General features: G+C 56.9%; 9 protein-coding genes across 9 annotated transcripts; 5 read left to right on the plus strand and 4 right to left on the minus strand.

The window, feature by feature from the left end:
* Positions 1-3987: 3987 nt before the first annotated feature.
* On the plus strand, positions 3988-4578 carry COL26b_001248 (uncharacterized protein; the record flags this gene model as incomplete). The annotated part of the gene is made up of 3 exons (XM_053174203.1): positions 3988-4060; positions 4125-4253; positions 4310-4578. 3 exons carry the CDS (start codon positions 3988-3990, stop codon positions 4576-4578), a joined length of 471 nt encoding a protein of 156 aa, XP_053041913.1.
* A 2007-nt stretch (positions 4579-6585) lies between these two features.
* COL26b_001249 (uncharacterized protein) lies at positions 6586-8326 on the plus strand (the record flags this gene model as incomplete). The annotated part of the gene is made up of 7 exons (XM_053174204.1): positions 6586-6635; positions 6720-6798; positions 6840-6923; positions 6988-7347; positions 7404-7996; positions 8052-8115; positions 8174-8326. The coding sequence occupies 7 exons, from the start codon at positions 6586-6588 to the stop codon at positions 8324-8326; spliced, it is 1383 nt and encodes a 460-aa protein (XP_053041914.1).
* An 837-nt stretch (positions 8327-9163) lies between these two features.
* Positions 9164-10041, plus strand: COL26b_001250 (uncharacterized protein; the record flags this gene model as incomplete). The annotated part of the gene is made up of 3 exons (XM_053174205.1): positions 9164-9581; positions 9652-9744; positions 9812-10041. The coding sequence occupies 3 exons, from the start codon at positions 9164-9166 to the stop codon at positions 10039-10041; spliced, it is 741 nt and encodes a 246-aa protein (XP_053041915.1).
* A 446-nt stretch (positions 10042-10487) lies between these two features.
* COL26b_001251 (uncharacterized protein) lies at positions 10488-11599 on the minus strand (the record flags this gene model as incomplete). Its single annotated transcript, XM_053174206.1, has 2 exons — positions 10488-10561; positions 10615-11599. The coding sequence occupies 2 exons, from the start codon at positions 11597-11599 to the stop codon at positions 10488-10490; spliced, it is 1059 nt and encodes a 352-aa protein (XP_053041916.1).
* A 2012-nt stretch (positions 11600-13611) lies between these two features.
* COL26b_001252 (uncharacterized protein) lies at positions 13612-15940 on the minus strand (the record flags this gene model as incomplete). The annotated part of the gene is made up of 2 exons (XM_053174207.1): positions 13612-15866; positions 15928-15940. The coding sequence occupies 2 exons, from the start codon at positions 15938-15940 to the stop codon at positions 13612-13614; spliced, it is 2268 nt and encodes a 755-aa protein (XP_053041917.1).
* Positions 15941-17916: 1976 nt separating this feature from the next.
* On the plus strand, positions 17917-18711 carry COL26b_001253 (uncharacterized protein; the record flags this gene model as incomplete). Its single annotated transcript, XM_053174208.1, has 1 exon — positions 17917-18711. The coding sequence occupies one exon, from the start codon at positions 17917-17919 to the stop codon at positions 18709-18711; it is 795 nt and encodes a 264-aa protein (XP_053041918.1).
* A 434-nt stretch (positions 18712-19145) lies between these two features.
* Positions 19146-21488, minus strand: COL26b_001254 (uncharacterized protein; the record flags this gene model as incomplete). The annotated part of the gene is made up of 3 exons (XM_053174209.1): positions 19146-19789; positions 19843-21277; positions 21351-21488. The coding sequence occupies 3 exons, from the start codon at positions 21486-21488 to the stop codon at positions 19146-19148; spliced, it is 2217 nt and encodes a 738-aa protein (XP_053041919.1).
* Positions 21489-23819: 2331 nt separating this feature from the next.
* On the plus strand, positions 23820-24769 carry COL26b_001255 (uncharacterized protein; the record flags this gene model as incomplete). The annotated part of the gene is made up of 2 exons (XM_053174210.1): positions 23820-24701; positions 24752-24769. 2 exons carry the CDS (start codon positions 23820-23822, stop codon positions 24767-24769), a joined length of 900 nt encoding a protein of 299 aa, XP_053041920.1.
* A 1442-nt stretch (positions 24770-26211) lies between these two features.
* Positions 26212-26566, minus strand: COL26b_001256 (uncharacterized protein; the record flags this gene model as incomplete). Its single annotated transcript, XM_053174211.1, has 3 exons — positions 26212-26280; positions 26341-26418; positions 26486-26566. 3 exons carry the CDS (start codon positions 26564-26566, stop codon positions 26212-26214), a joined length of 228 nt encoding a protein of 75 aa, XP_053041921.1.
* Between the last annotated feature and the right edge of the window lie 249 nt (positions 26567-26815).

Raw genomic sequence — 26815 nt, forward strand, 5'->3', positions numbered from 1 at the left:
CGCTGCTGTTGGGTCTGTACATGCGCGTTGATACGCAGTGGAAAGCATCTTGATATGCAGGACATTTTCTCGAAGACTGGGAGAGATGTTCGAGGCGATCCACTACAGCCCATTACTTCAATTATCACAACACAGGCTGCCTTGCACAGGAGCTGGGCGTTACAGCTATCGCGTCCCCGTGCACTTTAATGGGTTAATATCGCATTATCGAATACAACGTCGCAGGGGGCTGAATAACGACCATCGCGGCTATTCGCATTTGGCGGGGCCGCACCGCCAATAAATGGGGAGCCGTCATTTAACGAGAGATTGTAACGAGCCGATCCCCGCCTGCGCGTCCGTCTTGTCCGTCTCCGTTCGTCGGGCTTGTCCAAATCCCGTTTACTCAACACCTCGGCCGATGAAGCCGAATTCTCGACTTTGCCATCTCTCACGGCATTGATGTTGGTGCATGCGGAAATTCCCATGCCCAGAACACTGAACCTCACTGACCAAATCTCCATGACGAGATTAAGTCGACCTACATGCGCTAACAGTGCCGCGGTAGCTCTCTAAGAAGCACTCACTGACTAGCGTCGCCTGTCACATGCCAGACGCAGCCCGTCATGCCGGCCAAGTTCACCTGTCTGGTTCCGGGCGGAGGCCATTGGACGCCGTACCCGAACAGACCGAAAAGGCCGGGCTCCACCTGCCTCGATCCCGCCTTGACGGTGCGCGTGCGGCTTGATCTGCGTCTCCTGAAGGCCATTTGAATGTTGTTGAAAGTGGCTTGCGGCTGATCATTGGCCGTCCTCCGGATGGAATGCACGGAAGATGATGTTCATGTTGAGGCACATTCTGGATGCTGATTTGCGCTCGCTTTTCAGCCAATAGCCTAATTCACCTCTGGCTGGCCGACACATGGCTGCACCGATTGGCCACGTTCTTCATCTTCGTCCAAACCGAATTAGAGCTGCTTGGCTCATCAATGGATAAGTCGGCTGGAAAAAGTATGCCGTGATGCGTGACTTTGACAGTCATGCACAAGTGCCAAACGACAACAAAACGACGTCCTCATCAGAGTCGTCATCGCCCGCGGACGCGACAGCTCTTCATATACATGGAGCGATCCACGACTGCGCCATCAGCAGCAACCTCAAACGGGAGCAGCAGCACTCTTGTACGCTGTGCCGACTTCGCGCCGACGTGGACTATCAGCGGCGACAGATGGCTGTGATACGTCGACAGCGGTTACAACGGCGAAGGAGAAACAGTAAACAAGTGTCTGCGTTTTGGATAGCGTCTGATCAGGAAGTGATAGGTATTGTTGCATACGCTCTGAGCCTCAGGCCTGGGATGACTCGTGAGCGCCTCGGGATGACACAGCGTAGGCCAGCTGTTCTCTTCGGCCGGCCAGTTTTCTGCCAAAAGTCGGAAACACCTAGAGTCGGGGTCCCGTGTCGTGCCAAAGAAGGGAGGGACTTGGTGAGAAAAACCAGACATGTCAGGCTGACGGTTGGCCTTGCCAGGTCAGGGCTGCCATAGTATCTATGATATGCGGTAGCGGTAAATCTCCGTGGAAGCTTTTCTCGTTTCCTTTTGCGTGTTGCTCCGATTCGGGTGATATTGAAACGGTGGAAGCAGGTAATGGCATACTTCGCGAAACTTTTTCGGATATCGAGCTGGGCTTTTTTCGGTTGGCAACATGAGCACGACACAGTTCTGGGCAGACCAAACCCACTCGTCTGTAATGCACAAAGACTTCGCTGCAGCAGCTGCAGCAGCAAGGCAGACTCTAGACCAGGTGCCAAGAGGTCGAGTGCTGCGTTGAGGCTCTACGGGTGGCAGAAGTGGACGCTCCGGCAGTGGCCAAGACCTTGGAGAGCAAGTCCGAGGAATGCCAATACTTTTGCGCATCGGTTGAGAAACCCCATACAATCGGCATCAGGGGTGAACGATGGGCGGAGAGCGTGCATGCTAAGCAATTCCCAAGACCGTTTGACATGTTGAATGGTGAGGCGAAGCTTTGGCAGAGTCGCAATGTCGGGGCTGGCCAAGTCGGCAGACAGAACCGCTGTTGCAACGAGTCGTGACACGGCTGGGGAATGGTCTTAGAAGGGAGTCAGAAGGGAGGCTCTAACCAGTGTGTGGTATGTGTAAGCAGCGGAAGAAGCCAACCAAGCAAAAAGGGAAGCAGAATCGAGGTCGAGGGAGGTTCCTTGGCGATCTGAGTATCGGACTGAGACTGGGAGTCTTGTGCGGCGTCTCAAAAGCTTTTTTAAGAAGCAGCGGGCAGAAGCGAGCGTGGGAAACTTGGGCGGCACCCTTGGCGGTGTAACGTCCGCCGTGCGCTGGGGCGACGATCCCACCAAACCACCAAACACACACCAGGGCAACAACTAAGCAGCATCTCCTGAATCCTCGGAGCTATTGCGTCGCCAACAGGCAGGCCCCTTCGATTTCTTCGTCGCCTTCCACACTCTTTGCATGTTTGTCTTGGCTTCTTCCCTGCTGCCCCGGACGCGCCTGACAGTGTTGACAGCCCACAACCCGCCCGCCTCTGCGAATCCGCTTCCTTTAGGCCCTTGGCCAAAGGGGGGTGGACCTGGCAGCGAGGAAACATGGCCCGTTCGGACATTTCTCCCCCTAACACACCTTACCTTGGTCGAGTTTGTACTTGCACCTCGCCGTCGCAAGCGTGACCTACTGCCTTATCTCGAGATCACCAGTACCCTCTGCTAGTCTTGTTTGTTTCAACGCCCACAATACGAGATGGTTGTCGTCGAAAGTTCGGTGACACATGCTGGGTCCCGGACGAATCATGCTTGGCATCTTGAGACTCGCTGGTCTTCAGCTTCAAACCCTCCGACCGACGAGGATACCATTCTGGCGCCCTAGCGTGCAGAATGCAGACAGCACTGCTGCGTACCTACACACTTGCAGTCTGCCTCTGCCTCTGGGATGGGAATCTCTCTCGCTGCCTGCGTTTCTCAATCTGAACATCACTCGCTTCAGCCCTCTGAATCCGCCCCAAGTTCGCGGTCCTTCATCCGCAGCACACCATCGCGGAGTGTGCTGCCGATGCAAAGTATGGCAAGAGGAACGAACTACTTCTGCTAAGAAGGCGCAAGCAACTCACGAACAGGCCATGCAAGGTTAATTTGGCTTCCTTGCTGACGCTTTTGGCCGGCCCAACATCGCCCTTGCTGCACATCGTCTCCTCTACTCCGTACGCAGACGTAGCCGCTCTTGCGCCGCATCGCGTCCTCGCATCGCCGATCATCCCCGCCAAAAAAGTCAGAGGTGCTACTCTTGTCGTCCGACACGTGTGGGTTGTAAGCGTGTTGCGCACGTCTCCATCAAAAAACGGTAGTGTAACCCAGATACACTACGTGGATACGGAGGTTACGATACCACGTACGAGTCCGCCACGAGGCCTGCGAGCACCTCTTCAAGACCAGCCATCCAACCAACTGCCTCGCGCCAAGCCGTAGTCCGGCCCTCGAAGGGAGGCTCTGTTGCTTCCTGCAGCAGGATTGGCTGCCGGCGCTAGCCTGGGAACCCTGCTACACACCATCTTGTTCTCTCGCAGTGCATGGCGACGGTCCAGGGGAGTCCCGTTTCAGATGCATTTCAAAAGTCTCAGGCCGTGCATTGCCCAGCGAGAACCCGACCCTTGGGCGTCCAGTGATGACTAGAGCCGCGACTACATGTCCCGCCTCTCAAACACCCAGACAGGGAGCAAGATGGGACTGCCTGTCCATACAAAAGCATAACTGATTTCCCCTCTTTCATGCTGCGTTGCCTTTTCTTGGAGCTTTTCCCGCTTGACCGTTTCCACACATTCCCTCTACTTCATACAACCTACTTCTCTTCTTGAACAGCGCACTGGGGGCAGCTTAGATTTTATAACTATACCATTTTTATCTTTCCCTTCTTTCTCTACTACCCTTTTCTTAACGATACCTACGACTCTACTTCAACGAAACGATAACGAATACCGACAAGATGGGTCTTATCCTTCCTTTCCGAATCGTTCAGGGTGTCTTCTCGTTGGTGATTCTGGGTCTCTCGGCCTATGGTATGTGCTGGAACAGTGGTGGCGGTTGTGGCTGGAACTAAAAGAGCTGACTGTGTGCGTGCAGTCGCCAACTGGTACAACATGGATACGATGACATCGTCGCCCTCTCAGATCAACTTCCTGGTCTTCGTCCCTCTCTGGTCTTTCATCTCGATTGCCTACCTCGAGGTGGTCCCCAAGTTCGCTCCTAGAGGTAAAGTTCACTAATACAGGAAAATGGAGTCACATTCAAACTAACATGTCCGGCAGCTTCTCACCCCTGGGGCGCCGTTGCGTTCGAGCTCCTGAACGTTCTGTTCTACTTCGCCGGCTTCATCGCCCTCGCCGTCTTCCTTAGCAAGCTTCTCTTCTGCCGTGGGGCCGTCTGCGCCGCTGCCCGTGCCGACACCGTCCTCGCCTCCCTCCAGTTCGCCCTGTGGTCCGTCACCGCGCTGCTGATGGTCAAGGACGTCTTCAAGTCGGGGTTCCGCAAGCCCACCGCCGCTGGCCCCCCTCCTCAAATGAAGGAGTCTGCGTAAAGTACTACTCAGACTCCTTCAAGTTTAATCACGTCGCCCTGGCAGAGGCCAGGCGTGAGGCGTCCGTCGAGCTGATCAGAGCAAAGAGGATGCCATCGTGGGACCGGAAGAGCGATCGCAAGCAAATTTGGGAAACCGATCAGAAGCGCATCTACGGCCCGGGATTTAGTGAAGTGAGCCTTGTCTAGATGACGGGCTTCACTCGGATTGGGGTTCAGGAGAACAAACTTTATGTGTCGCAGCACGACACTGTATTGGGAAAATTACGTGCGGACCGGATATACTTGGTTTTTTTTTTTGGTTGGCTATCGATTCGACAAGGACGTAGATGCTATTATTACTATTCTGGCTCTGGCCTGTATTCATTCCTTCCCATTTTCCGAGCCTGAATATGTGTCGTTCGTGGCAAGTGCTAGCCAAGGCCTTCAGATAAGTAGTCAATCGTCTGCTACAGCTACTGTGTAAAAGCCGCGAACTCCTTTTGACATGTCTTCTAACTGTCGTCAAATAAATGATGCTGAAGGGACCAACCTCAACAACCGGACAGGGTACCCAGCGGCTATTGCAATGACCCAAGCCTAATTGGCCGGCCTGTTGCTGCAGACCCATCTGCAGTGCAACGGTGGGCTTGTGGGGGCGCTTGGAAGAATCCCGACCACCGGTGGCTGAGTGGACGAACACCAATGCACGTTATTGACGTTGTCTACATTCTCATGCCTTGCAAGCATCATCGCCGGGCAGCGCGTAGATCGTTCAGGAGAACGTTCTCTTGTGAGTGACCCTGATAGCCTACTTCAGGGGATCGGTGTCAGCTGTTCTTTTCCCCCAGACCTGTCATACCTTGTCTCCGTGCATGATCGCCCGACTCGAAGACGTGTCTTGAATCAGCCCTACTGCAGAGACCTCATCCTAAGACTTAAACACGAAGGCAATGCGAAGCCAAACCCCGGTGACCCAACAAATACTCTGCATTATTTCCGCCGGAACAGAACATCAATTCCCACTCGAGGAACTCGGGCAGGCTAGGAAGCTACTGTGGGGAGGCGTTCTTCCACGACAACACCCACCGAGCCACCGACCGACAACCGCATCGCGGCATCGTGGGTCCACTGCGGTAGCCGGTGACCGGACACGATCGTTGTCAAGTCGCCGGTTCGCTCAGCCTCCAGAAGCCCTCGGGCGGAGCGAGCCGCAAAAAGACACGAAGCGCCCGTATGCAAACATCGGACCGCATCATGCTCTCGTACTCCCACGTAAGAAAGCCACAATAACCAGATCTGACCTCGCTCTTCCAAATACAATCTGCATGAACAGCTCGGTCAGCCACGCTCACCAACCACGAGGACCTCCGCGGCCGGTGAGCAAACCCAAACTTTCTCCAGCGTGTGGGCGAAAGCCCCTCAGTGGGAGCGCGACCCCTGCCTTCTGCCCCGCAAAGTGACATTTGAGCGTCGATTGCGTGCTCTGGCCAAACCCCACAGTCCTTTGCCTAAATCGGCGCCAGTTCAACATCACGCTCGCCTTTGCGCGGGATACTTTTTCGTTGCGCCCAGCACCCCCAATTGCGACAGCGGCGAATGACCAATTGATTTTTCCCAAGCAATGGTTGAGCTCTGATGGGGCACCCAAGCTACCGGCTGCTACCTCGTCTGGGAAAAGAGCAGCAATTGAAGGGTCCGACAAGGGGTGTGAAGGACCCCATGTCATTCCCTCTTGCGCAAAGAGATAGACGATTCATCAGTAGAGGTCAATATTGTATGTAAACAGACCAGCCTATGGTGTGATCTCCCCTCAATGGCATCATCGTAGCCCAGCCCTCCCAGTCTATTCGGGTAATCGGTCCCCCGTCTCTCGTTCCTCTGGTCATGTCTCCGTTGCCGGCCCTGTCGTGTCTCTGAAAAGCTGCCGCCGTTGCTTTTTTAACGAGACACACTGGAGCTAGAAAGTTTCTCTTCCCCTCCTCCTACGTACTCATCCTCCCACACCCTTCACAGAACAGAAGCAACCATGGCCGACGAATTGAGCAAGAACTTTGAGACTCTCCAGCTCCATGCGGGGTACGTCGATGTCTTCCCTGTAGACTGAGCTACCTGATGTTTAAGCTCTAGAGCTGTCGATACTGACGGACGAACTACACACAGCCAGGAGCCGGATCCCGCGACCAACTCGCGCGCGGTCCCAATCTACGCGACAACTGTTCGTAACCCCCGCGACGAGAAGGTCCGTGAAGCTTCGCATAGCTAACGTCAATTGCAATGTAGAGCTTTACTTTCAATGACTCCGCCCACGGCGCGAGGCTCTTCGGCCTCAAGGAGTTTGGCAACATCTATAGCCGTATCATGAACGTACGTCGCGCCTTGTTCCGGTTCTAGCCCCAATGACGACCGCTCTGACATTTCCCTTCCCCAGCCCACCGTCGATGTCTTTGAGAAGCGCATCGCGGCCCTCGAGGGTGGTGTTGCCGCCCTGGCCACTTCTTCAGGACAGGCCGCGCAGTTCATCGCAATCAACGCTCTCGCCCACGCCGGCGACAACATCGTCTCTACCTCCCTCCTCTACGGCGGCACCTACAACCAGTTCAAGGTCTTCCTCCCGCGCCTCGGAATCCACACAAAGTTCGTCGACGGTGACCGTGTCGAGGACATTGCCGCCGCGATCGACGAGAAGACCAAGGCCGTCTACGTCGAGAGCATCGGAAACCCCAAGTACAACGTTCCCGACCTGGAGGCGATCGCCAAGGTTGCGCACGAGAAGGGCGTTCCCGTGATTGTAAGTTATCACTCTCACTGCGACTGAGCGCAGAGAACTAACCTGGCTATGCAAAGGTCGACAACACCTTTGGCGCGGGAGGCTACTTCATCCGCCCCATCGAGCACGGCGCCGACATCGTCGTCCACTCCGCCACCAAGTGGATCGGCGGCCACGGCACCACCATCGGCGGCGTCATCGTCGACAGCGGCAAGTTCAAGTGGGACAACGGCCGCTTCCCGCAGATGACGGAGCCCTCGGACGGCTACCACGGCCTCAAGTTCTGGGAGACCTTTGGCCCCATTACCTTCATCATACGCGCCCGCGTCGAGATCCTGCGCGACCTCGGCGCCTCCCTGAACCCCTTCGCCGCCCAGCAGCTCATCATCGGCATCGAGACCCTGTCCCTCCGCGCCGAGCGCCACGCGCAGAACGCCCTCGCCCTCGCCAAGTGGCTCGAGGCCAGCCAGTACGTCAGCTGGGTCTCGTACCCGGGTCTCGAGAGCCACCCGTACCACGAGACGGCCAAGAAGTACCTCAAGCGCGGCTTCGGCGGTGTTCTCAGCTTCGGCGTCAAGGGCGGCGGCAGCGCCGGTAGCCAGGTTGTCGACGGGTTCAAGCTGATTTCGAACCTGGCCAACGTTGGCGACTCCAAGACATTGGCTATCCAGTGAGTTGCTATCCCGCGATACTTACTATGGACAGTAATGACTGACACCCCGCAGCCCCTGGACGACCACCCACGAGCAACTCTCCGACGAGGAGAAGATCACCTCCGGTGTCAGCGAGGTAAGTTCCTCATATGCTACCAAGGCCAACAATCCCAGTGCTAACAATCCGCCCGCAGGACCTCATCCGCATTTCGGTCGGCACGGAGCACATTGACGATATCATTGCCGACTTTGAGCAGTCCTTCAAGAACGCTGCGGCGGCGACCAAGGACGGCAAGGTTGCGGACGCTGCGGAGACGAAGAAGGACGACGCACCCTTGGCGCCGTAGGTGTGATGCCCTAACACCAAAAAGGCGAAGCATAGCGTGCCTCCTGCGAAAGCAAAAGGGGAATATTTTGGATACCCAACGTTGTTGTACTGGATGAATTGTATGAAGAATACCCGTAGAAAAAGCAACGTAATCTCTGTCGTTTGAAACATGGCACCATTCCGCATTCTTTGTAACAAGGATAAACAGGAGAAATTCTCCCTCTTGAAACATGATTGTCGTCGCCATAGACACCTCATGTTCCGAGTGAAGGGGGAACAAGCCAGAGGGGAGACTCCCGGGCGTGGCAACTCACTTCCTGTAGCAACTAAGGCCCCGCAGGCATTTGACAATCTACCCGCCGCGACGCCACAAAATTCCCGCCATATCCAAGCAGGAAATCCTCAAGCTAGAGCTTGCGGTAAATAGACAGCGATCGACAGGCCTTAGCTCACCCACCACCGTTCTCCAAAAGACACAAGCTTGCAAGAATGTGAAAGTCCAGCCCGCGATAGACGACGATGGAAAAAGCCACGGGATCGTCGTGATTGGCCACCGTTCATTCCCCAGGAAGCAAGGGTACCCACCACCACCACACACCACCTACCCGCTAGGGTCCCATCCAACATACATCCTCAAGCTTCAATCCTCGTCCGCCTTTCCACCTGCACCTCCGACTTCAACCTCAGAAACCCCTCCCCCCTCCTCCGCCGGCCTTGCGAACCGCTGCCCCTCCTCTAACCTTCTCGCGACTTTTTTACTCTCTCCTTCTTCCGTCACTCTATACCAACGACCTACGAAAAAGCAGCAAACAAACCGAAGAACCTCTCACCGCATCACCGCCAAAAACCCGCCAAAATGCGCCTCCAATCCCTCCTCTACCTCCCGACAGCGCTCGCCGCCTCTCTGACCCTCCAGATCCCTTCCTCCCCGGCCCTCCCGAACCCGTACACCCTCCCGCCCTCGACCCGTGCGAGCCTCTCGGCCCTCGGCGCCTCCTTCACCGCGCCGCTCTCCGTACAAAACACCTTCGTCTTCAACAACGTCACGGCGCCTGGGTCCTACCTCGTCGACGTCCACTGCGCGACGCACGCCTTCGCGCCCCTGCGCCTCGACGTCGCCGAGGACGGCACTCTCGCCGCGTGGGAGACGTACCGCGGCAACGACTGGGACAACAAGGGCGAGGTGTACGCCTCCAGGGAGTTCGAGAACGGCGCCAAGGGCTTCGAGGTGCGGGTCCTCGGCGGCAAGAACTACTTTGTCGAGAGGAGCAAGTGTACGTTTTCTCTCAGATTTCCTCCGAAGAAAGTAAAGCAAAAGGGCTAACCGTGCGAAAACAACCGCAGTTTCCGTCTTCACCATCCTCAAGAACCCCATGATCCTCCTGGGTCTCGTCAGCATGGGAATCTTCATCGGCATGCCCTACCTCATGGACAACAGTACGTTCACGCCCAATTGATGCCATATCTTCACGGACAGAAATCACTAACGGAGGCAAACCTGCAGTGGACCCCGAGATGCGCGCCGAGTTCGAAGAACGCCAGAAGAGCAACCCTATGAACTCCCTCCTTGGCGGCGGTGGCGGTCAGCCGGGTGCGAACCCCATGGGCAACTTCGACATGGCCGCCTTCCTTGCGGGATCTGGCGGTGAGAAGAAGAGCGAGGGTTCTGCGCCTGCTCCGTCGAGCGGCGGCGGCGGCGGTAGTGGTAAGAAGGAGAAGGGCGGCCGGAGGTAGTGGTCTACCATACGGAGAGGTGAAGGGAGGTTATGAGGGGAAGACTGCAAGACTTCCGAATACGCTGGCAACAGTAACAAAGGGATGGGTTAAGAGTATTTCCTTTATATATTGATACCTATGGATCTTGAACTGAGATTGGTCCTCTGGTCTGGGACTGCCCTAGCGGACACGCTGGCTCTTTGATCGACTGGTCAATGGGCTCTGGATCTAGGTCCATGGCATATCGTGCCGCTGACTTTGAAAAAGCTTGCAGAAGTTCCGCCTACGGGTAAGATTATTTGACCCACGACGAAAAAACCATGCAACATATTACGAACATATGAATATAGAACTATGCCAGCCATCTTATATCAGAGTCATCAAGGAAACCAAGCTATTACCATGCAAGATTTCTGTATCCCGAAGGCCCCCCAATTCATCCGCAGAGACACCACTCTGGTCTCTTAAAAGTCACCACCAAAATCGTCTCCGCCAAAGTCATCACCGCCGCCGAAATCATCATTGTTATTACCGTCATCTACACCATCGTCAGTAACCGATTCTCAGAAGCGTGAAGGGGCTAGAACTTACTGTATCCCTCAGCGTACGCCTCGTGCTGCTCGTCATTAATGTGGTCCGCAAGCAGTGCGCCACCAAGCAGACCGGCACCGGCACCGAGCGCCAGACCACCGGCCATGCCCATACCGCCGCCGCCGGGCCTCTTGCCGCCTGCCATCGCCTGTCCGCGGCCGTAACCCCCGTAGCCCTGCTGCTGCATCGGATACCCGCCGCCGCCGTAGCCTCCGTATTGCGGCTGTTGTGGGGGGTAGTAGCCGCCCTGCTGCGGGGGATAGTATCCTCCCTGCTGGGGCGGATACCCTTGTTGGGGGTATCCCCCGTACTGCGGCTGCTGAGGCGGGTAGCCTCCGGCGCCGCCGTACTGTCCTTGGCTGCTGCTCCCGGTCTTGGTCTTGCCCAGCAGCTTGCCGAGGAAGCCGCCGCTCTTGCCGCGCTCCTGCACGCGCGGGGGCAGCTGCTCGGGGAAGGGGGACTGCGGCTGCTGGTGCTGCTGTTGCTGCAGGCCGTAGCCGGGGGGCATGGGGGAGTGGGAGCCGCGGTTGCGCTGGTCCTCCTCGGCCTGGAGCTGGCGGGCGAGGCGCTCGTCTTCGGATATGGCGTTGGAGGGGCCGCCGGCGCCGCCGGCGCCTGGTGGTTGCGGGGTCGAGCTGTGGTTCTCGTAGGGGTTCGGCTTCGCGTCGACGGGGTGTGGCGCGGGGCCGTCGCCCGGCCTCGGGGCGTAGCCCGGGGGAGGGCCGTCTGGGTGCTCACCGTCCGGGGGAGGAGGAGGGGGCAGGGCTGGTTCGGTGGGCTTTTCCCATTGGGACTGCTTTGTGTGGAGGTTTACGTAGAACCTGGTGGTAGGCGCGGGGTTAGTTTGGTGCGATTTGCTTCGTTTGAGGGGATTGGGGACGAACCATTCTTTGTACTGGTCATTCCAGCGGGCGGTCCAGCCGGGAGGGACTTCTGGGGCCTTGGGAGGCGGGGGGCCGGGCGGGGGAGCGAAGTTGTCGGCCATGTGTACTGAAGGCTTTGGTTTGCGACTGTGGTGTGTCGTCTGTGATTGTATGTGTGTGTATGAGGTCGAGGGTGGATGTCTGATGTCGCAGGCGGGAAGAAAAGTTGGAGGCGAGCTTTAAGCTTTCGGGGGAGGAACCAAAGGCTTAAAGAAGGGTTCTTTTTCGGTTTTGGATGGGAAAGAGGGAAAAAGAGGACGGGGTGTCAAGTGTCAGGTGTGTAATGGAGGCGCAATAGGTTGGGTATTTGAGCTGGCGCGGGAGACCGGGATTACGTCTTCAGTTTTAAACGCACTTAAGGTCCAGGTAGATCGGTACCCTCGTGGCTTGTACGGGATAGCGCCTACGTATGGACACGAACCAATGGTGCCCCTCCGCGGCAGCCGGTCTAAGGTTCTTTACACTATGATATGGACCTTACAGGTGGGTAGGTCAGGTAGGGAGGGAGGGAGCCCTGGAAGGAGGCGATGAGGCTGTGGCTCACAGCACACCTCCTTAGCTTTCGCCTGCCATTCTGACTGATTTGATTTGAATTGGCCCGACTGGATTCAGTGGAAACCAAACAAAACAGCACCTAGCAACTTCTGGAACGGAAAGTCGGGAGACACGGTGATGGATGGAGCTGTAGGGGTCTGTCCTCGGCAGCGAAAGCAACCAGCGCCCCCGTCGCCATTTGCCTTCCATCGCTCGCGCTCTGTACGTGATTGGGGCCGCTCTCTCTCCCCCGCTCATTTTCCCTCTGGGCTTTTGCTTGAGCTGCGGCCGAGTCTTGGCTGCCTCACTCCGCTGCGACGGACGTGATGCGAGATGCTGCGAAATGGCATAGCCCCTCTTTCGCTGCTGGGAACCTTACCTATCCGCCCCGCCGCCACGACACTGCACCAGCCTGGAGCTCTCTACTGCCCCTCCCTCTCCAGTGACCCGACTGCTTTAGCTGGCCCCTTCGCTTGTAGGTAAACTCGCTTGGGCATCTGCTGCTGCTGCTTCCCACTGCGACCCGGGACGCCGGAGAGCCGGCACGAAACCGCAAGTCTCGCCCATGTATCTCGCATGCGGTCTCTCGCAGAGGAGATACCGGCAAAATACGTCATCGCAGGAACCCTGCTGCATGCTCCCCCAAAAGCTCGACTGGAAACGTCTCGCACAGGCCATGCCCCCCACCGCGGGGATCCACGAGTTTGAACCCCTCCGACAACCTCCAGCCAATGCCAAGCTCCAGTGTCATCACACTCGCAGTCGCTGATGCTGCCTGTCTGCCTGCCTGTCTTTGCATCTCGCGATAGTCCAGCCTAGAGGGGCGAGAGGCAAAATGCAAACTGAACATACATGGAATTCTAACTTACAAGCTGAATACTGTGGCTGGTGCTCCCACGGTCTCGTCCAGATCCCTCTAGAAGCTCTGACGACAGTGGCCAGTGGCTGTGGCGATGTCCCAAAGTCCACACGTCAGGCAACATGCCCAGATGACAGACCGCCATCCCATCCACAAGTATTCTTCCCGCGTGGCGGTGCACATTACATTTCCGCGTCGTGGTGCTGCTACGGTTCTTTTTTACCGCCCGATAAACCACCCCTGGGCCCGCTCGGGAGAAATTGTATGAGGTGTACTGCGTACAGCAAGAAACACCTACCGGGCATGCTACGATCTTGCTCCGCCCGCCGTGCCAAGACATCCTCCGCCGTCACACAACTAATTCGCCGGGCGTTTGCTGGTTGCCCGTTGCGAATACGTCGTGGCGCAGTCGCATTGTTCCTCGCCCTCCACCACTCACACGCCCTATTGTTGAGCTTGGCACTTTCCGACAACGACAGTCTCTCTTACATAACGTAGTGAATGAACCTCGGGTTTGATTGAGCATGAGCTAAAGGTCCAAAGCGCCAAAATTGAAAAGCCAAGCATCAGTGTCTGCAACCAGACAATCTATACCATCTAACACGCTGCATGGGCAAAACTGCGTCCCGCATCCTGGCAGCTATACAATCTTCTCGATACCGAAAGCAAATAACCAATATATCAAGGCAGGCCCCGTTCGTCCCGCCTATTCCGCTCCCCAAATAGGTAGGCCGCCTCCATGCAGTAGGCGCCCCCTCCGCTGGCCATCCGCCGCTCGCTGCCGTAGCAAATGACTACCGCGTCCAGGATGCCGCTGAGAATACCTTCCATTGCGCCCATAACCGAAAACCCAATGAAACTGGCAACAAGACCAACCACGTATGCGTACGCCGACCCTCGCACTCCCATGCCGTCCGGCAGCGCGATCCTGACCTGCTTTGCCGTGATAACCCAGCCCGCAAAACCGAGCCCCGTGGCCATAATGAACCGTGTCGCGTACAGCAGCATCTTCGCTAAACGGTACGGAAGTAGAGGAGAGTGGCTGGACCGCCGTGAGCTGAACACTTGCGGTGTCAGGGTCGTGGTTGGCCGCTGCGGCGAGATGAAGTCCATCTGGCTCAACCCTCGAGCAGCCGTGTGAAGGTTCTGCGAGTGGATCGCACCGTACGTGATGGTCATCGGATTCGTGAGCGCTGCGATAGGGGTCGGGATCCACATGGCAGCAACATGTTGGAGGATGTTAGCGAACCTGCGAGGCAGCACGAGAAGAGGCGCCCGGATCAGCAGCGCCAGCAGCGTTGACTCGCAGATACTTCCAAAGATGGTCGTCGAAGCGTGGTTGAACGCCGCCGTCACAATCTCCTTCGACGTCGGGGCAGGCGCCGCGTTGCGGTGGAAATACCATTGAGATACCGTCGCAGCCGTCGTCGCTCTCTGCACTGAGTTGATCACCCCGATGGTCCACATGTACATCAGGACGAACCAAATTCCGAGCCACCAGCTAGAGACGCTGATGATGAACCTGGCCAGTCTCCTCGAGAAGTATCCGCCCAAGAAGATCCTCGAAAACATCCACATCCAAACCCACGTCCAGACCACGATGACGGCAAGGCAAGCGAAACCAAGGAGCATCAGAGCCTGGTTGGCGGCAAGGATCCTAGTCGAGAACTCGAGAATCTCGACAGCTTGCCGGATCGCGTGACGGCCCTTGTAAGCCGTGTAGACCCAGACAAACGCTGATATGGCAGGAACCAGGGCAGCCCATCGCATGGCCCTGTCTTGGAAGCTCGCTCCGTGTGTTGAGCCCTCGTAGCTGGAGATGAAAGGGTACAAAGAGAAAGAGAACATGATGATGGGCACCGCAACGAGGATCAGCATCGCAAGTGGTCGGGCGAATGATCGCAGCGCCGCGAGCCATACGAGTGACACGATGATGGAGATAAGCGTATCGACGGCCAGCATGTGGAAAGATGTTTGTAATGTCGTGTAGATGGTGTCGCCCCAGCCCTTCTTAGGTGTGCCAGTGTGAAGCCAGACGAGCACAAATGTAGATACCAAGCCAGCCACCGCGATCAGGAATATCCATGCGAAAAAGGAGTCGTACTTGAAGATCTCCCCCTCGATGAGAGGCACGGTAGCCGGCAGCGTCTCGTCATCAGAACTGGCCCTACGCGCCTCATCGAACTCGTCTTCCTGCGTGGCTTCCCTCCTAAGCTGGACTTTACGATCCCCGGATCGAGGCTGGAACTTCTGAAACGGGGCCGGGCTTGAGTCTGTCACTGCCTCGTTCAGCAAAGAGGCAGATGGGTCGTCGTCCTGGATCTGAGAGTCTAGTCCGATATCCACCATCTTAGGATTGGTGTCCGACGTTCGGTCGGAGTCCTCGCGGGGAATGTCCTCTGCTTCTTCGTCTATGACGTCCCGTCCGCGATTCCTCCCACCGAAACTCCTAGCCCCATTCCAGCTGCTGCGAATACCTCTCCTCAGCCCTCTATCCTGATACCTCCGTCCGGGTGTTTCGCTGCTCTGTTCCAGCGAGCCGCGGCTGGCGTCCGGTTCCGTCTCAGAGCTCTCTGCCATTTTGCTCGCGGCAGCCACGCGCCGTGACATGTGCAGGGCGGCCATATCCGCTGCTTCACGATCCCTCTCGTCCTCGTCGTCTTCCTCCATGTACTCATCGAGCGTGCTGTGGAACAGCGGCGCATCCTGGGCGGCGGACATGCGGGAGGCGAAGCCTAACTGCCCGAAGCGGGAGCCACCCGGTTGGTAAGGGTTTCCAGCGTAGCCTCTGCCAAGAAACGAGCGCCCGCCATTTCGTGGAGGCCGTGATGATGACCAGTCGTTCGGGTGTCGTGGTGGGTTTTCGTTGCCGTCGGGCTGCTGGCCTGCGAAGTTGGAGAGCCGCGACTGTGACTGCGCCAGGAACCTGGACGCATCTGAGGAGGACCTTGTTAGTTCACCGCATGGCAGAGAATGAGCGGTGGACGGAGGACGTACATTCCGAAAACATGGTGCTGCGGTTAGCGAGGACCTCGTCCCCTCAGAGTATTTTCGCGTGCTCTTGGACCGGTCGGAACGCGGGACGATGGGTAAATAAGGCCGGGTATCGAAGGTTGGAGAATGACGATGACGGACAGAGTTAACGGGAGGAATGTTTGAGGTGCCGGGCGGAGAAGCTAATGGTATACGCAAACAGAATACGCCGCAAGAGCAGCGAATTTTCGGGCAGACGACGTCTCGTGCACCGAGATCAGTGACCTCCAAGAAAGATTATGGAAAACAAGGCCGGGGTGCTCGTGAGAAGGGCATCCGCACCATGGTGTCGGGAGAGATGAATCGGAGGTCATGCGGTGCAGGACGAGCCGAAGTACCCAAGCAGGTAGGTGAATGAGTGGACCGGTGAGGGAAGGAGTACATGGGGGAACATGGATGGGCAAGGCAAGCAGCCCACCTCAGGCGGGCTAAGGTACCTTAGTTGGATCGTTAGGCAGCGCGGGCGCTGATGCAGCCTGGACAGTGGCACTCAGGTAGCACACGACACCCAACACCGCCCACGGGTACCTTTCTCGCTAACAATCCAGCCACTCAAAACATGGGTTTCCAGCGGAGGGGACGTGGGAGACACCCACCGCCGGCACTTATCGGACTTGTCGATGGCGATAAGGCGGCACGTCTGGCGCATTGCGCAGCGCAGCGCAGACGGCTGTGGACCGCTTTACTGCATAAGGTAGTCCCTAGTTCTGCGTCCGCCTCATTTGCACCATCAAAAGCATCTCCCAGGCTCCTCCTGCTTGACTGCTTACTTACCACAACAAGTACCGTACATGGCATAGCATGACCTCCCCGGCTGGGAATCCCGAAAACCGGTGGTGAGTGGAGGAGGGAGGGAAAGGTATCCTTCAAGGTAAAGTTGCATGCAGGTTGACTTGCATCAGAGATCCAACCAAAAGTCAAACAAAGGCGCAATGCAAAGGAGAGGACTCGCGCAGTCTTTGACCGTTTGAATCAGCCTCAGGTCAATCACGGTCAGCTTTGTGGCTCCTGTTGCCGTTTCTTCTCGGGTTCTTGAGCGATGCCGGGCTGCCCCTTTTGTTGTTGCTATTGCTGCTGCTGTTGCTATCGCTATTGCTGCTGCTGCATGGCACTGACCTGTCCCGGCGTGAGACACAGCAACCCGCCCAGCCCGCATCCCGAGTCATTCCATTCAGTCATGGCCAGCCTACCATCGTCAACTGACTGCTGAGTCCGCTGCCACTCCTTTGCACCGCACCTAGCGGGTAGACGTCGACGGTCGGCTTGGTTCCTGCCAGCCACCACCCGTTGCCCTTGCCGCCCTCTTGCTTCTCCTTATCGCCCTGCACTTGCGTCACTGATAACACCATGCTCATCCCTGCCGCACTCCATTCCCTGGTCATCGGTCCACCTTTTAATTGGGGCTCTGTCGTCTTCTGGCTAGCCTGTGACAGGGGCCCGTCTTAAACATCATCCAGCGTGATACATACCTCGCCATTTCATTCACCATTGGAACGCCATCCTCCACGAACTTTGCAACCAGACTATCTTTCTTGGGTGCTCTGTTTCCTCGAAGCTGCCCCGAAGTAGACCTTAGCCGGCAGCTACCCTCGAACGTTTCCTCGTGGAGAGACGGGAGACCAGCATCAACGAGAACAGACGACAGCCGTGGAACATTTTCAAATCCGCTCCTGCTCTCAACCCCTTGTCAGCCTGCCAGCCAGGCCTTTTCTGAACACGTGCTCCGACAAACCACCCGATAGCTACAACGGCCTCTGACGCTTTCCCGACATCAGACCAACCAACGAAACAACGCCCATCCATCCCCTCCGAACCATCAGCAAAGCCCGGTCTCGCGGGCAATAGAGCTCACCCCCTACATCTCACACGGACGACATCACCGTTCTTCCACCCCCTCCTTCTTCGCTCCCGAACCCTTCGACCCTACCCGCACACGCATCACTGCAAAGGGCCATGTCGTCTCCACCATGGGATTATATCGCTAAGCTCGTCTGCATTGGCGACTCGGGCTGCGGCAAGTCCAGCCTCACCATCCGTCTCTGCGAGGGACGCTTCTCCCCGCACCACGACGTGACAATCGGCGTCGAGTTCGGCTCCCGCATCGTCCCCGTGGGCCCCCCGAAAACCCAGCCCGCGCCGCCCCTCGCCCGCCCCTCCTCCCAGAAGACCAACAAAACAGATGATTCGGTTTCGAACGGCCTGCCCGAGCCCCCTCGCCTGGCACCCGAACCCGTCGACCCCGACGCCCCGCAGAAGCACATGAAGCTCAGTCTGTGGGACACGGCCGGCCAGGAGACGTACAAATCCGTTACCCGCTCCTACTTCCGCGGCGCCAGCGGCGCCCTCCTCGTCTTCGACCTGTCCCGCAAGCAGACCTTCCAGCACGTCACCGACTGGCTCAACGACCTGCGCCAGATCGCCGAGCCCGACATCGTCGTGATCTTGGTCGGCAACAAGGCCGATTTGACCCAGGAGGCCGACAACAAGCGCGAAGTCACTCGCGAGGAGGCCGAGGACTGGGCCAAGAAGAATGGCGTGTTTGAGTACGTCGAGACGAGTGCTAAGAGCGGCGAGAATGTCGAAAAGGCGTTTATGAGAGTTGCCGAGAGGATATATAACAACATCCAGGCCGGCAAATACGACCTTAATGACAGACGATCCGGCGTCAAAGGACCCAGCGCCGGCGGCAACAGGCAGGTCAGGCTAGGGGGCGACGCAAGCAAGGGATCCGGCGGCGGCTGTTGTTAGATAGGGCCGCAAGAGAAGAAAACAAAATCGTACACGGGAAGGACAGTGATACCCAAGGTCAGGTCATCAGCAAGTATGAGTTTTTTTGCAAACCCCCCAAGTGACTTCTCTGTTCGTCCATCATTGTACTATTACTATAATTTTAATACACGTTCACGTACGCAAGCAAAGCGGACTATTTATCCTCAATGGAAGCAAGAAAACAGTTCATGTTGCATTATGTACGGAAGTCTCTTTCCGCCGTCTACCTCCTCTTCATCTTCCCCTATCTCAAGATGTATATCTTTACGTCGACGCGCTCATCATCGCCCATATCCTTACATAGAGTTGGGTGGGGAAAATGGAAGTTTGTTTTCGCCCTTTCAAGTACAGGGTCCATCCATGGACCGGTTTGATAGAAGAAGCCTCCACCATAGATTACCTCCAAGAGTGCTTTAGTCAGACATCCTCCAGGTATCGAACCACTTCATGTAGCTGTACTGCTTGTTGGGGCCCGTCATGCCGAAGCAGATGGGGCTGAACAAGATGTAGAGACCAATGACAGCCGCGTACAGCGCTCCGTAGACGCCGTACTGGATGGCCTGCTGCTTGTTGCGGAGGAACCAGTCAGCCAGGAAGCCGAAGGTGAGGATGGCAAAGTAGAGCGCCGGGTAGTAGTGGTGGACGTAGGTGACGCGAGCCATGACGATGAAGGGGAGGTAGTGCAGGACCCAACCGGCAACGGGGTAGACTCCCGCATAGTGGATCTGGTCAAGCTCCTTCTCGTTCAGGTCGCTGTAGCCACGCTGCCAGCGGACGAGGTACCAGAGGACGACGAGGCCGAAGACTCCAAGGCCGGCTGTGCTACCCCAGTAGACGAGGGGGTTGCCGAGCAGAAAGTACTTGACGATGCTGTCGTCCCAGCCGCACATGCGCAGACCAACGTGCAGGATGGGCCACTGCCACCACTGGGAAGCGAGGTCATCCTGCTTATCAGGGTCGGGGACCAGGGCGTTGTTGGAGGTCATCATGGCGACGTTGAGGTGGATGAAGTCGTGGAGGAAGGGAGACTTGTAGGAACCGGCATCGGCGGGGGGGACTAGGTTTAGGTTAGCAAGGGCTGTATCGTAGTCTGCATTGATGAGCGCTTACGCTTGTCGTTCCAGTGAGCCTCGACGTTCCAGTGGGTGTAGGTGTCCTTGGGGTTGTTGGTCTTGGTGCAGGTAACCTCGATCTGCTTGAAACCCCACTGAGGCAGGTTCACATTTCCAGCGCGAAGGTAGCAGCCGAGGACCGGGTGTCTAAGGCGGAATGCGGTGGTGAGAGTGCGGATGCGGCTGCGGTCGCGCGAGGCAACATCGCGAACAACCTCAACCTGCCAGTGGTCCTTGTCATCGCCGATGGTCAGGTTGCCGTAGGAAGAGACCTCCTTGTCGGCCTTGGTAATGGGGGCGGCGATCTCGTGAGAGTGGAGGTTGCGACCAGTCTGGGCGTGGATCAGGCGGATGGTGCTGCCGTCGCCAATGAAGCGGACGGGAGCCTCCGCGTCGTAGTCCTCGTCGTGGCGATTGGGGTAGAAAAACCAGTCGTTGTTGGCATCCTTGTGGTGGTAGCAAGTGACCTGCTGCTGGCCGGAACCTTCGGGGTAGGTCTGGACGTGGGAGTGAAGCAGACCACCTCCGTAGCCCATGTTCTTGATCGTGGCGCGAGATCCGTAGGCAATCTCGAGAGGGCTGTTCTTGCCGACCTCGGTGCCCTTGAGGTTGGCCTGGAAGAGGGAGCTCATCTGCGCATCGCCAGGGCCGGTGTGGTCGAGAATGGCGAAGTGCATGGCGAAAGTGAGCATGTAAACCAGGAACGGGAGGATGATGAGGCCGACGACGCGAGTAGCGACATGTGCGCCGAGGGTAGTGACGGGCATGCGAACATCGCCGAACTTGTTCCAGAGGTCCTCAATGGTGTAGAGACCAACGAGGGAAGTGACGAAGAGGCCGACGAGCTTGACACTGCAGACACAGCCAATGCTGAGACCCGTCATGAACAGCCAGAAGAACCATTCGGGCTCGAAGGAGTTGTGACGCTGGTTGTGGAACTTGGACCAGCAGAGGACTGTGGCGAAAGTTCCGCAAAGCAGCATCGAGTCGAGAAGGATGAAGCGGCTGATGGTGGTGTAGGAGTTCTCGCACAAGACCATAAGGGTGACGAGCCAGACGGCGGGGCGTCTCAGCTTCAATTCGCGAGCAGTGAAGTAGGCCATGGGAATGCAGACAATGCCGAAGAAAGCGTTGAAAGCTCTCATGAAGGTGTAGTTCACATCCTCGGGGTACTTCTCGCCAGACTTGAACTCGAAAGATCCATTGTAGCCAGCGAGAACTCCAGACAGACCAACGAGCATCTTGCCCAGGGGCGGGTGGACGTCGAAGTAGTATTCATGCTTGATGTAGTGGCTTCCGAACTTGCCAAAATGCGCCTCGTCCCAAGTGACAATATCGCTAATGCCAATCTTCCAGAGTCGGGTGAAGATTGCGACGGCCGTGAAGATGAGAGGAGCAATGACTACCTCCCACTCGTCGAAAAATGATGTTTGCTGGGGGGTTATGTCGTCAGCACGGAGCTCTCTCGTATGGACAAAGAACAGGCTCGAAACAGGGGCCAATTACCTTCTTGGCGTACTTCTTCTTGTCATCGGTCTCAGGGGCAGCCGTTACGGGAACTGACTGGCCCTGGGGGGCGGCTCTTCGTCTGACGCCATCGCCGACGTCTGCGCCGGACGCGATCACTGTCTTCTCGGCAGCCATGACTGCGCAAAGGCAAGGTCAGCAAACGGAAGGGCTGAAGAGGGCAGGAATGCAGTGGAAGGGCGACCTACTGACTGGAAGAGACGGAAAGACCAGAGGTCTTGACGAACGCGGTTTTAGGGGGTGTGTGGTAGGGAAGGCGAGAGAGTCAAGCTCCAAGAACAGGAACAGGAGCTCTGAGCTTTCCGCGTTAAGGATCGGACGAGTCAAGACTCAAAGTGTAAAAATAAAAGTAGGAACCTGAAATTCTCCGGACTGGAGAAGACGGTAAGAAAGGACCACAGAGCCAAATGAAGCCGCACCTCAAGCAAAAGTGAATGGTGTGCTCCTGGGGCTACGGGATGTCCAGCTCCTCATCAACAAGATCGTGAAGGGGTTGCTGAAGGAAGAAGGACCTCGAGAAGTGGACAGCTGAAAGGGAATCATCCAGTTAATATGGACCTGGGCAATTGGATGACGGGGGAATTTTTTGGTGAGGCCCTGCTAAATCGGGAGCATCTAAGGCAAGGGCCAGGTATCCGTCGAGGCAGGCAGGCAGTGGCAGAGCAAGCAACAAGGTAGAAGCCATGGAGCGTACCCAGCTGGAGGAGCGTAGGAGCGCCCCCTTGCTGGACACACGAAATAAATGCCACCTATGCACCAACCGACACGGTATCCCTCCCTTCCAGACCAACCCGCACTTTACGCGAATCCAGTCCCCGGGAGCCGGCCAATCGATTTGGGGGCTGCCATTGGACGAAGCTGCGTCCTTTGGCGGACGGGACACGCATTCCCTCTCGGTGGAATGGCCCTGAATGGCCCTAAATCACAAAATGGCCCCTCCATTACCCCCTGCCCCCACAGCTGCCTCCCCCTAAAGTCCCCACGGTGCATCGTCGCCCGCTGTGTGATCAGCCTCCTATATCGAGCATCCTCCCACGCTGCATCTCATCCTGAGTTCTGGGCCCCGACTACAAATACTACTCGTCGGCACGGATACTGATAAGGCACATGGTGACGGCATGCTGTGTAGTTGGCCATCACTGTCTGTCTGTCCTCAATCCGAGCTGACTAACGCCCCCAGGCACGCGTGCCTTTCCTACTGCTTCCTAGCACCAAGCCATAACGGGATGCCCGTCCCATCCAAGGCCACACGATGCCGCCAGGCGATGCGGAACAGACACACAGGCCATCATCCACGTAAGAAGCGTCAGAAGCACAATGTCTTGTCTTCAAGTTGACAGCTGTGGCTCCTCTGGCCGAAGCTCTGGCGGCGCTAACCCTTCCGGGCCTCTGGATGGGGTCCCTGTTTTCGGACCCTGCCGGAAATGCCAGTGCACATCGATGGGCATCCACCGCGTCTTCCTTGCCGTACGGTGCAAGGCAAAAGTCGGCGGAGGGTGGGCTCAGGACTCGGGCGTCGGTGTGTGCAACCTCCAGAGTCGCGACAATGGGCGGAGTCTTGGGCGGCGGGATGCTGGGTCGTGCGTGGACAGAGAAGCAAGAATATGTTTTCTTCCTTCTCAGATGCTCAGCTTCCCTCTGCGTGCCTTACTCCGTAAGATAGTCACCGCAGTAGGTACCTTAGGTTCTGCAAGGCACTCCGTCGGGTGTCTTAGATAATCAGGCACACAGTAAAGAACTGCGCAGACGAGGAATACCCGTCCAGCGGTGTTCTTCACCCGGGCACCACCACCCTCAGGGAAGAAAAAAGGGGGTCGTTGCCTGTTGCCTGTGCCGGACCGGTCGCGGCCAATCAGCCCCGCCGGTCAAGCCTCTCGACTTCAAGCCGCATGCGGAATCTCCAGCCAGGCGCATCACATGTCTTTTGTCCCTTCCCGTCCGCTCCGTCCCCCCTCCTGGCCCCGTCTGGTCTGGGTTGATCCGTCGTCAAATCGAAGTCTTAGTCGCTGTTGACTCTTACCGACCCCATTGCGGTGCAGACTTCGGCTCTCCGACACTTGTGCTAGACAAACAGTCGCTCGTCTTGGCCTGACTGCACTTGTCTCGTCTTGTCCTGCCGCAGTTCATCCCCACTGCGTCCACCCCGACGAGCGCCGCCGCCGACGACAAGCCAGCGCACTGGAGTTCGAGACCATCTTATGTCATCTCGTCTGCATCCAATCGACCGGGACCGTACCACTACCGACACCAACTCTACCACCGCTACTACCACCGCCTCTACCACCACCGCTCCTTTGTATATCTTTCCCGAGCCTCCCCGGCCAACCTACTCCTCCTCTTCTTGCTGCCTGTCGCTCTGGATGTACGCCTTGTCATACAACCGAGTGTCACTTGCTGCGTAGCCAACTCGGTCATCCGAACCTAGATCCAGAAGACGCCCCGTCCCCAATGTCTTCTTTGGTCTCCGAGTTCATCATCAACCCGGTCCTCCGGCAAGCACGCCGCTTTTCTGAGATTTCGAGAACCACTCTCGTCCCCGAGCCCGACGCTTCTTCCTCCGACAACCTCGCGGTTGCCAGCGACTCGGAAGCCCCCGCCCCTCGGCATGCGACCGATGCGCCTGCGGTGACTCCTCCGGACCGACCTCTCAGCGCAGATACTCTATCGCCGACCGTCGAAGCCGAGCAGCCCCCGTCCGAACCAGCACGTGCGCCCCCGGAATCCTTCCCCATCACCGTCCCGATGCAGGTCCCCAAGCGTGAGGCCTTGCCGGCCGACGATGGCATGGGCGCATTGCGAAAGCGCCTTATCGAAATCCAAGGCCAGGAGATACGGGGGGAGGAAAAGGCCAGGCTCATGCACGAGGTGCTGATGGAGGGCTACCGCAAGTCCCGTGTTGCTCCCCAACAAGGCGACCCGCCTGTGGATGCTCTGCCGGCCGGCGAAGCGTGGGAACAAACACTCCCATCGGGACCCCTGGAGTCCCTGAAGTTCTGGCAGCATCCTCCAGGGGAGCCATCCTCCCCGGAAAAGTTTGTGTTGACGGCAGAAGATGTCAGGCCAACCTACGCCCCTGCAAAGCCTACGATTCCTGGAGAGGTCGAGGGCGCAAGGGTTCTGGGCTGCCAGCACTACAAGCGCAACATTAAGCTGCAATGCTCGACTTGCAACAAGTGGTACACATGTCGGTTTTGTCATGACGCTGTCGAGGATCACACTCTCATTAGGAAGGAAACCAAAAACATGCTCTGCATGCTCTGTGCTTGTCCTCAAAGGGCGTCAGAGGTTTGCGTCAACTGTGGCGTGACCGCCGCTCGCTACTACTGCAACGTATGCAAGCTGTGGGACGATGATCCAACCAAGAGTATTTACCACTGCAGCGATTGCGGCATTTGTAGGAAAGGAAGAGGCATCGGGAAGGACTTCTTCCATTGCAAGGTGACTACACTCTTCTTTGCGCTACGAGGTGGACTACTGCTGACCCTGAGCTCTAGAAATGCTGTGCTTGCATCTCAATATCGATTCAGCATTCACACAAGTGTATCGAACGTTCGACAGACTGCGACTGTCCAATTTGTGGAGATTACATGTTCACCTCTCCCAAGCCTGTCGTGTTCATGCCCTGTGGTCACAGCATTCACAAGAGATGCTATGACGAACACATGTTGCGGTCATACAAGTGTCCAATCTGCAACAAGACTTTGTTGAACATGCAAAGCCAATTTCGCCAGTTGGAGTTGGCGATTCTGAGCCAGCCCATGCCTCCAGAATTCAGGGATACGCGCGCTACGGTTCTTTGCAATGACTGCAGTGGACGCAGCTCAGTACCTTATCACTGGTTGGGCCTCAAGTGCGCCATATGCACCTCGTACAACACGGTAGAACTGCAGATCAGCGGCGGAAGAGAAGGCGCAGCTACCGCACAAGCTATTCCCAGCCGCGGTGGAAGGGATGGGGCAACGACCACACGGCCACTTCCAATCGACCCTCCAACGCCTGCTGCCATTTTGGAGATGGCTGCAATCTTGGACAGTCCGTTGGCTGGGGCCACGGACGGCAGTACAGGGATCCTAGACCCTTCGTCAACTATCGCCACTGACGGGACTGCCACGGGCACCACCATTGGAAGGCGCCGACATTCTTCACACGCCTCAAATGAGGCACAGGCACGGTTCTTGGTGCTAGATCGCTTGGCAAGATCAGCCTCTCCAGCGCCTACACCCGGCCTACCACCGAGTCTCGCACGAAACCCTTTGCATGGCGCGATCGAGGAGGAGGAATCAGACAACGATATACTGAACCTTTGGGGTCGGTTTCAACGTAGGTCTGAAGAAGACAGCGATTCCATGTCTACCGACTTGGAGGAAGAGGACGATGAGTATGATGAGGAAGACGACGACGACGATGACGATGACAATGACTTCATGCTCATTGGTCACCGTTGATCTGGCAGACGTGCCGTCATGTTATGAATGATGAGGTGTATCGCTCGGGTTGTGCGACGGGATCGAGAACGGCGCAAAGGGGCATGTGACGGTATCATAGTCTGGACATACGGGTTTCATAGGTCATGGTTTGGATGGCGGGCATAGCTTTGGTTGGGTTCTGGATGCCGGCGTTCTCAGGAGGCCAGATTTGCCAGCCCTGAAGTGGGACATTGAATTTCGTACACCCATGGAGACTGGGTTCTAGGAAGTCTCCATAATAGAATATCAACGATTTTGAACAAAACCAACGCCAAAGAACGCCGTGAAATCGTTGTTTCCGTCCATCCTAACCGTCTCCTAATGTTGTGACTGTCATGATCAAGCGCCTCGGGTAGACCATCGTGTATCCTCCCTCATCGACGACGGGAAGCAATCTGCGCATCCACCTCTTGGGCCTCCTTCCTCAACTCCTTGACGACAGTCTGAATAGTACACACATGAGCTTGGGGCGTTTGCACGGCACGGTACATCCTACTACTTACTGCCAGAGCCTCGGGGTTGACACCATTCTCAATCATGGAGATGCAGATTGAGAGCGTGCGGCGGTCCAGATGGCAGTTCTTCACGTGAAAATGGTCAGAGTAAGATCTCCAGGAGCGTGAGCCAGGCGCGGCAGCGAGGACTTACGAGAATGACAGAGATCTCGTGGAGGATGTCGACAGCCTGCTGTGCGGCAGCCTGCTTTCCGGTCCTGTCGTCGGCGGGCATTTTGTGAAATGGCGATTATCCTCGGTCTCGGAGTCTCATGGGCAATGCGTCAGGGGAGTGAGACGTCGGGGCGCGGCGAGATGCAGTGAGGTGGGTGATGTTCAGTTACCGCCATCAAAGGTGCTCGCCTACCTTAGTGTACCTACCCAAGGTACCTAGGTAGTGTTTAGCGGAAGCGGGGCCACCTTAGTCGGCGTGGGCCGAACCAAACGCAAACGCGTCGGACGCGCTGGTGCAGAAAGCTCTTTG

This window comes from Colletotrichum chrysophilum (genome assembly GCF_026319265.1).
Source record: "Colletotrichum chrysophilum strain AFK26 chromosome Unknown scaffold_5, whole genome shotgun sequence".
Lineage (NCBI taxonomy): Eukaryota > Fungi > Ascomycota > Sordariomycetes > Glomerellales > Glomerellaceae > Colletotrichum > Colletotrichum chrysophilum.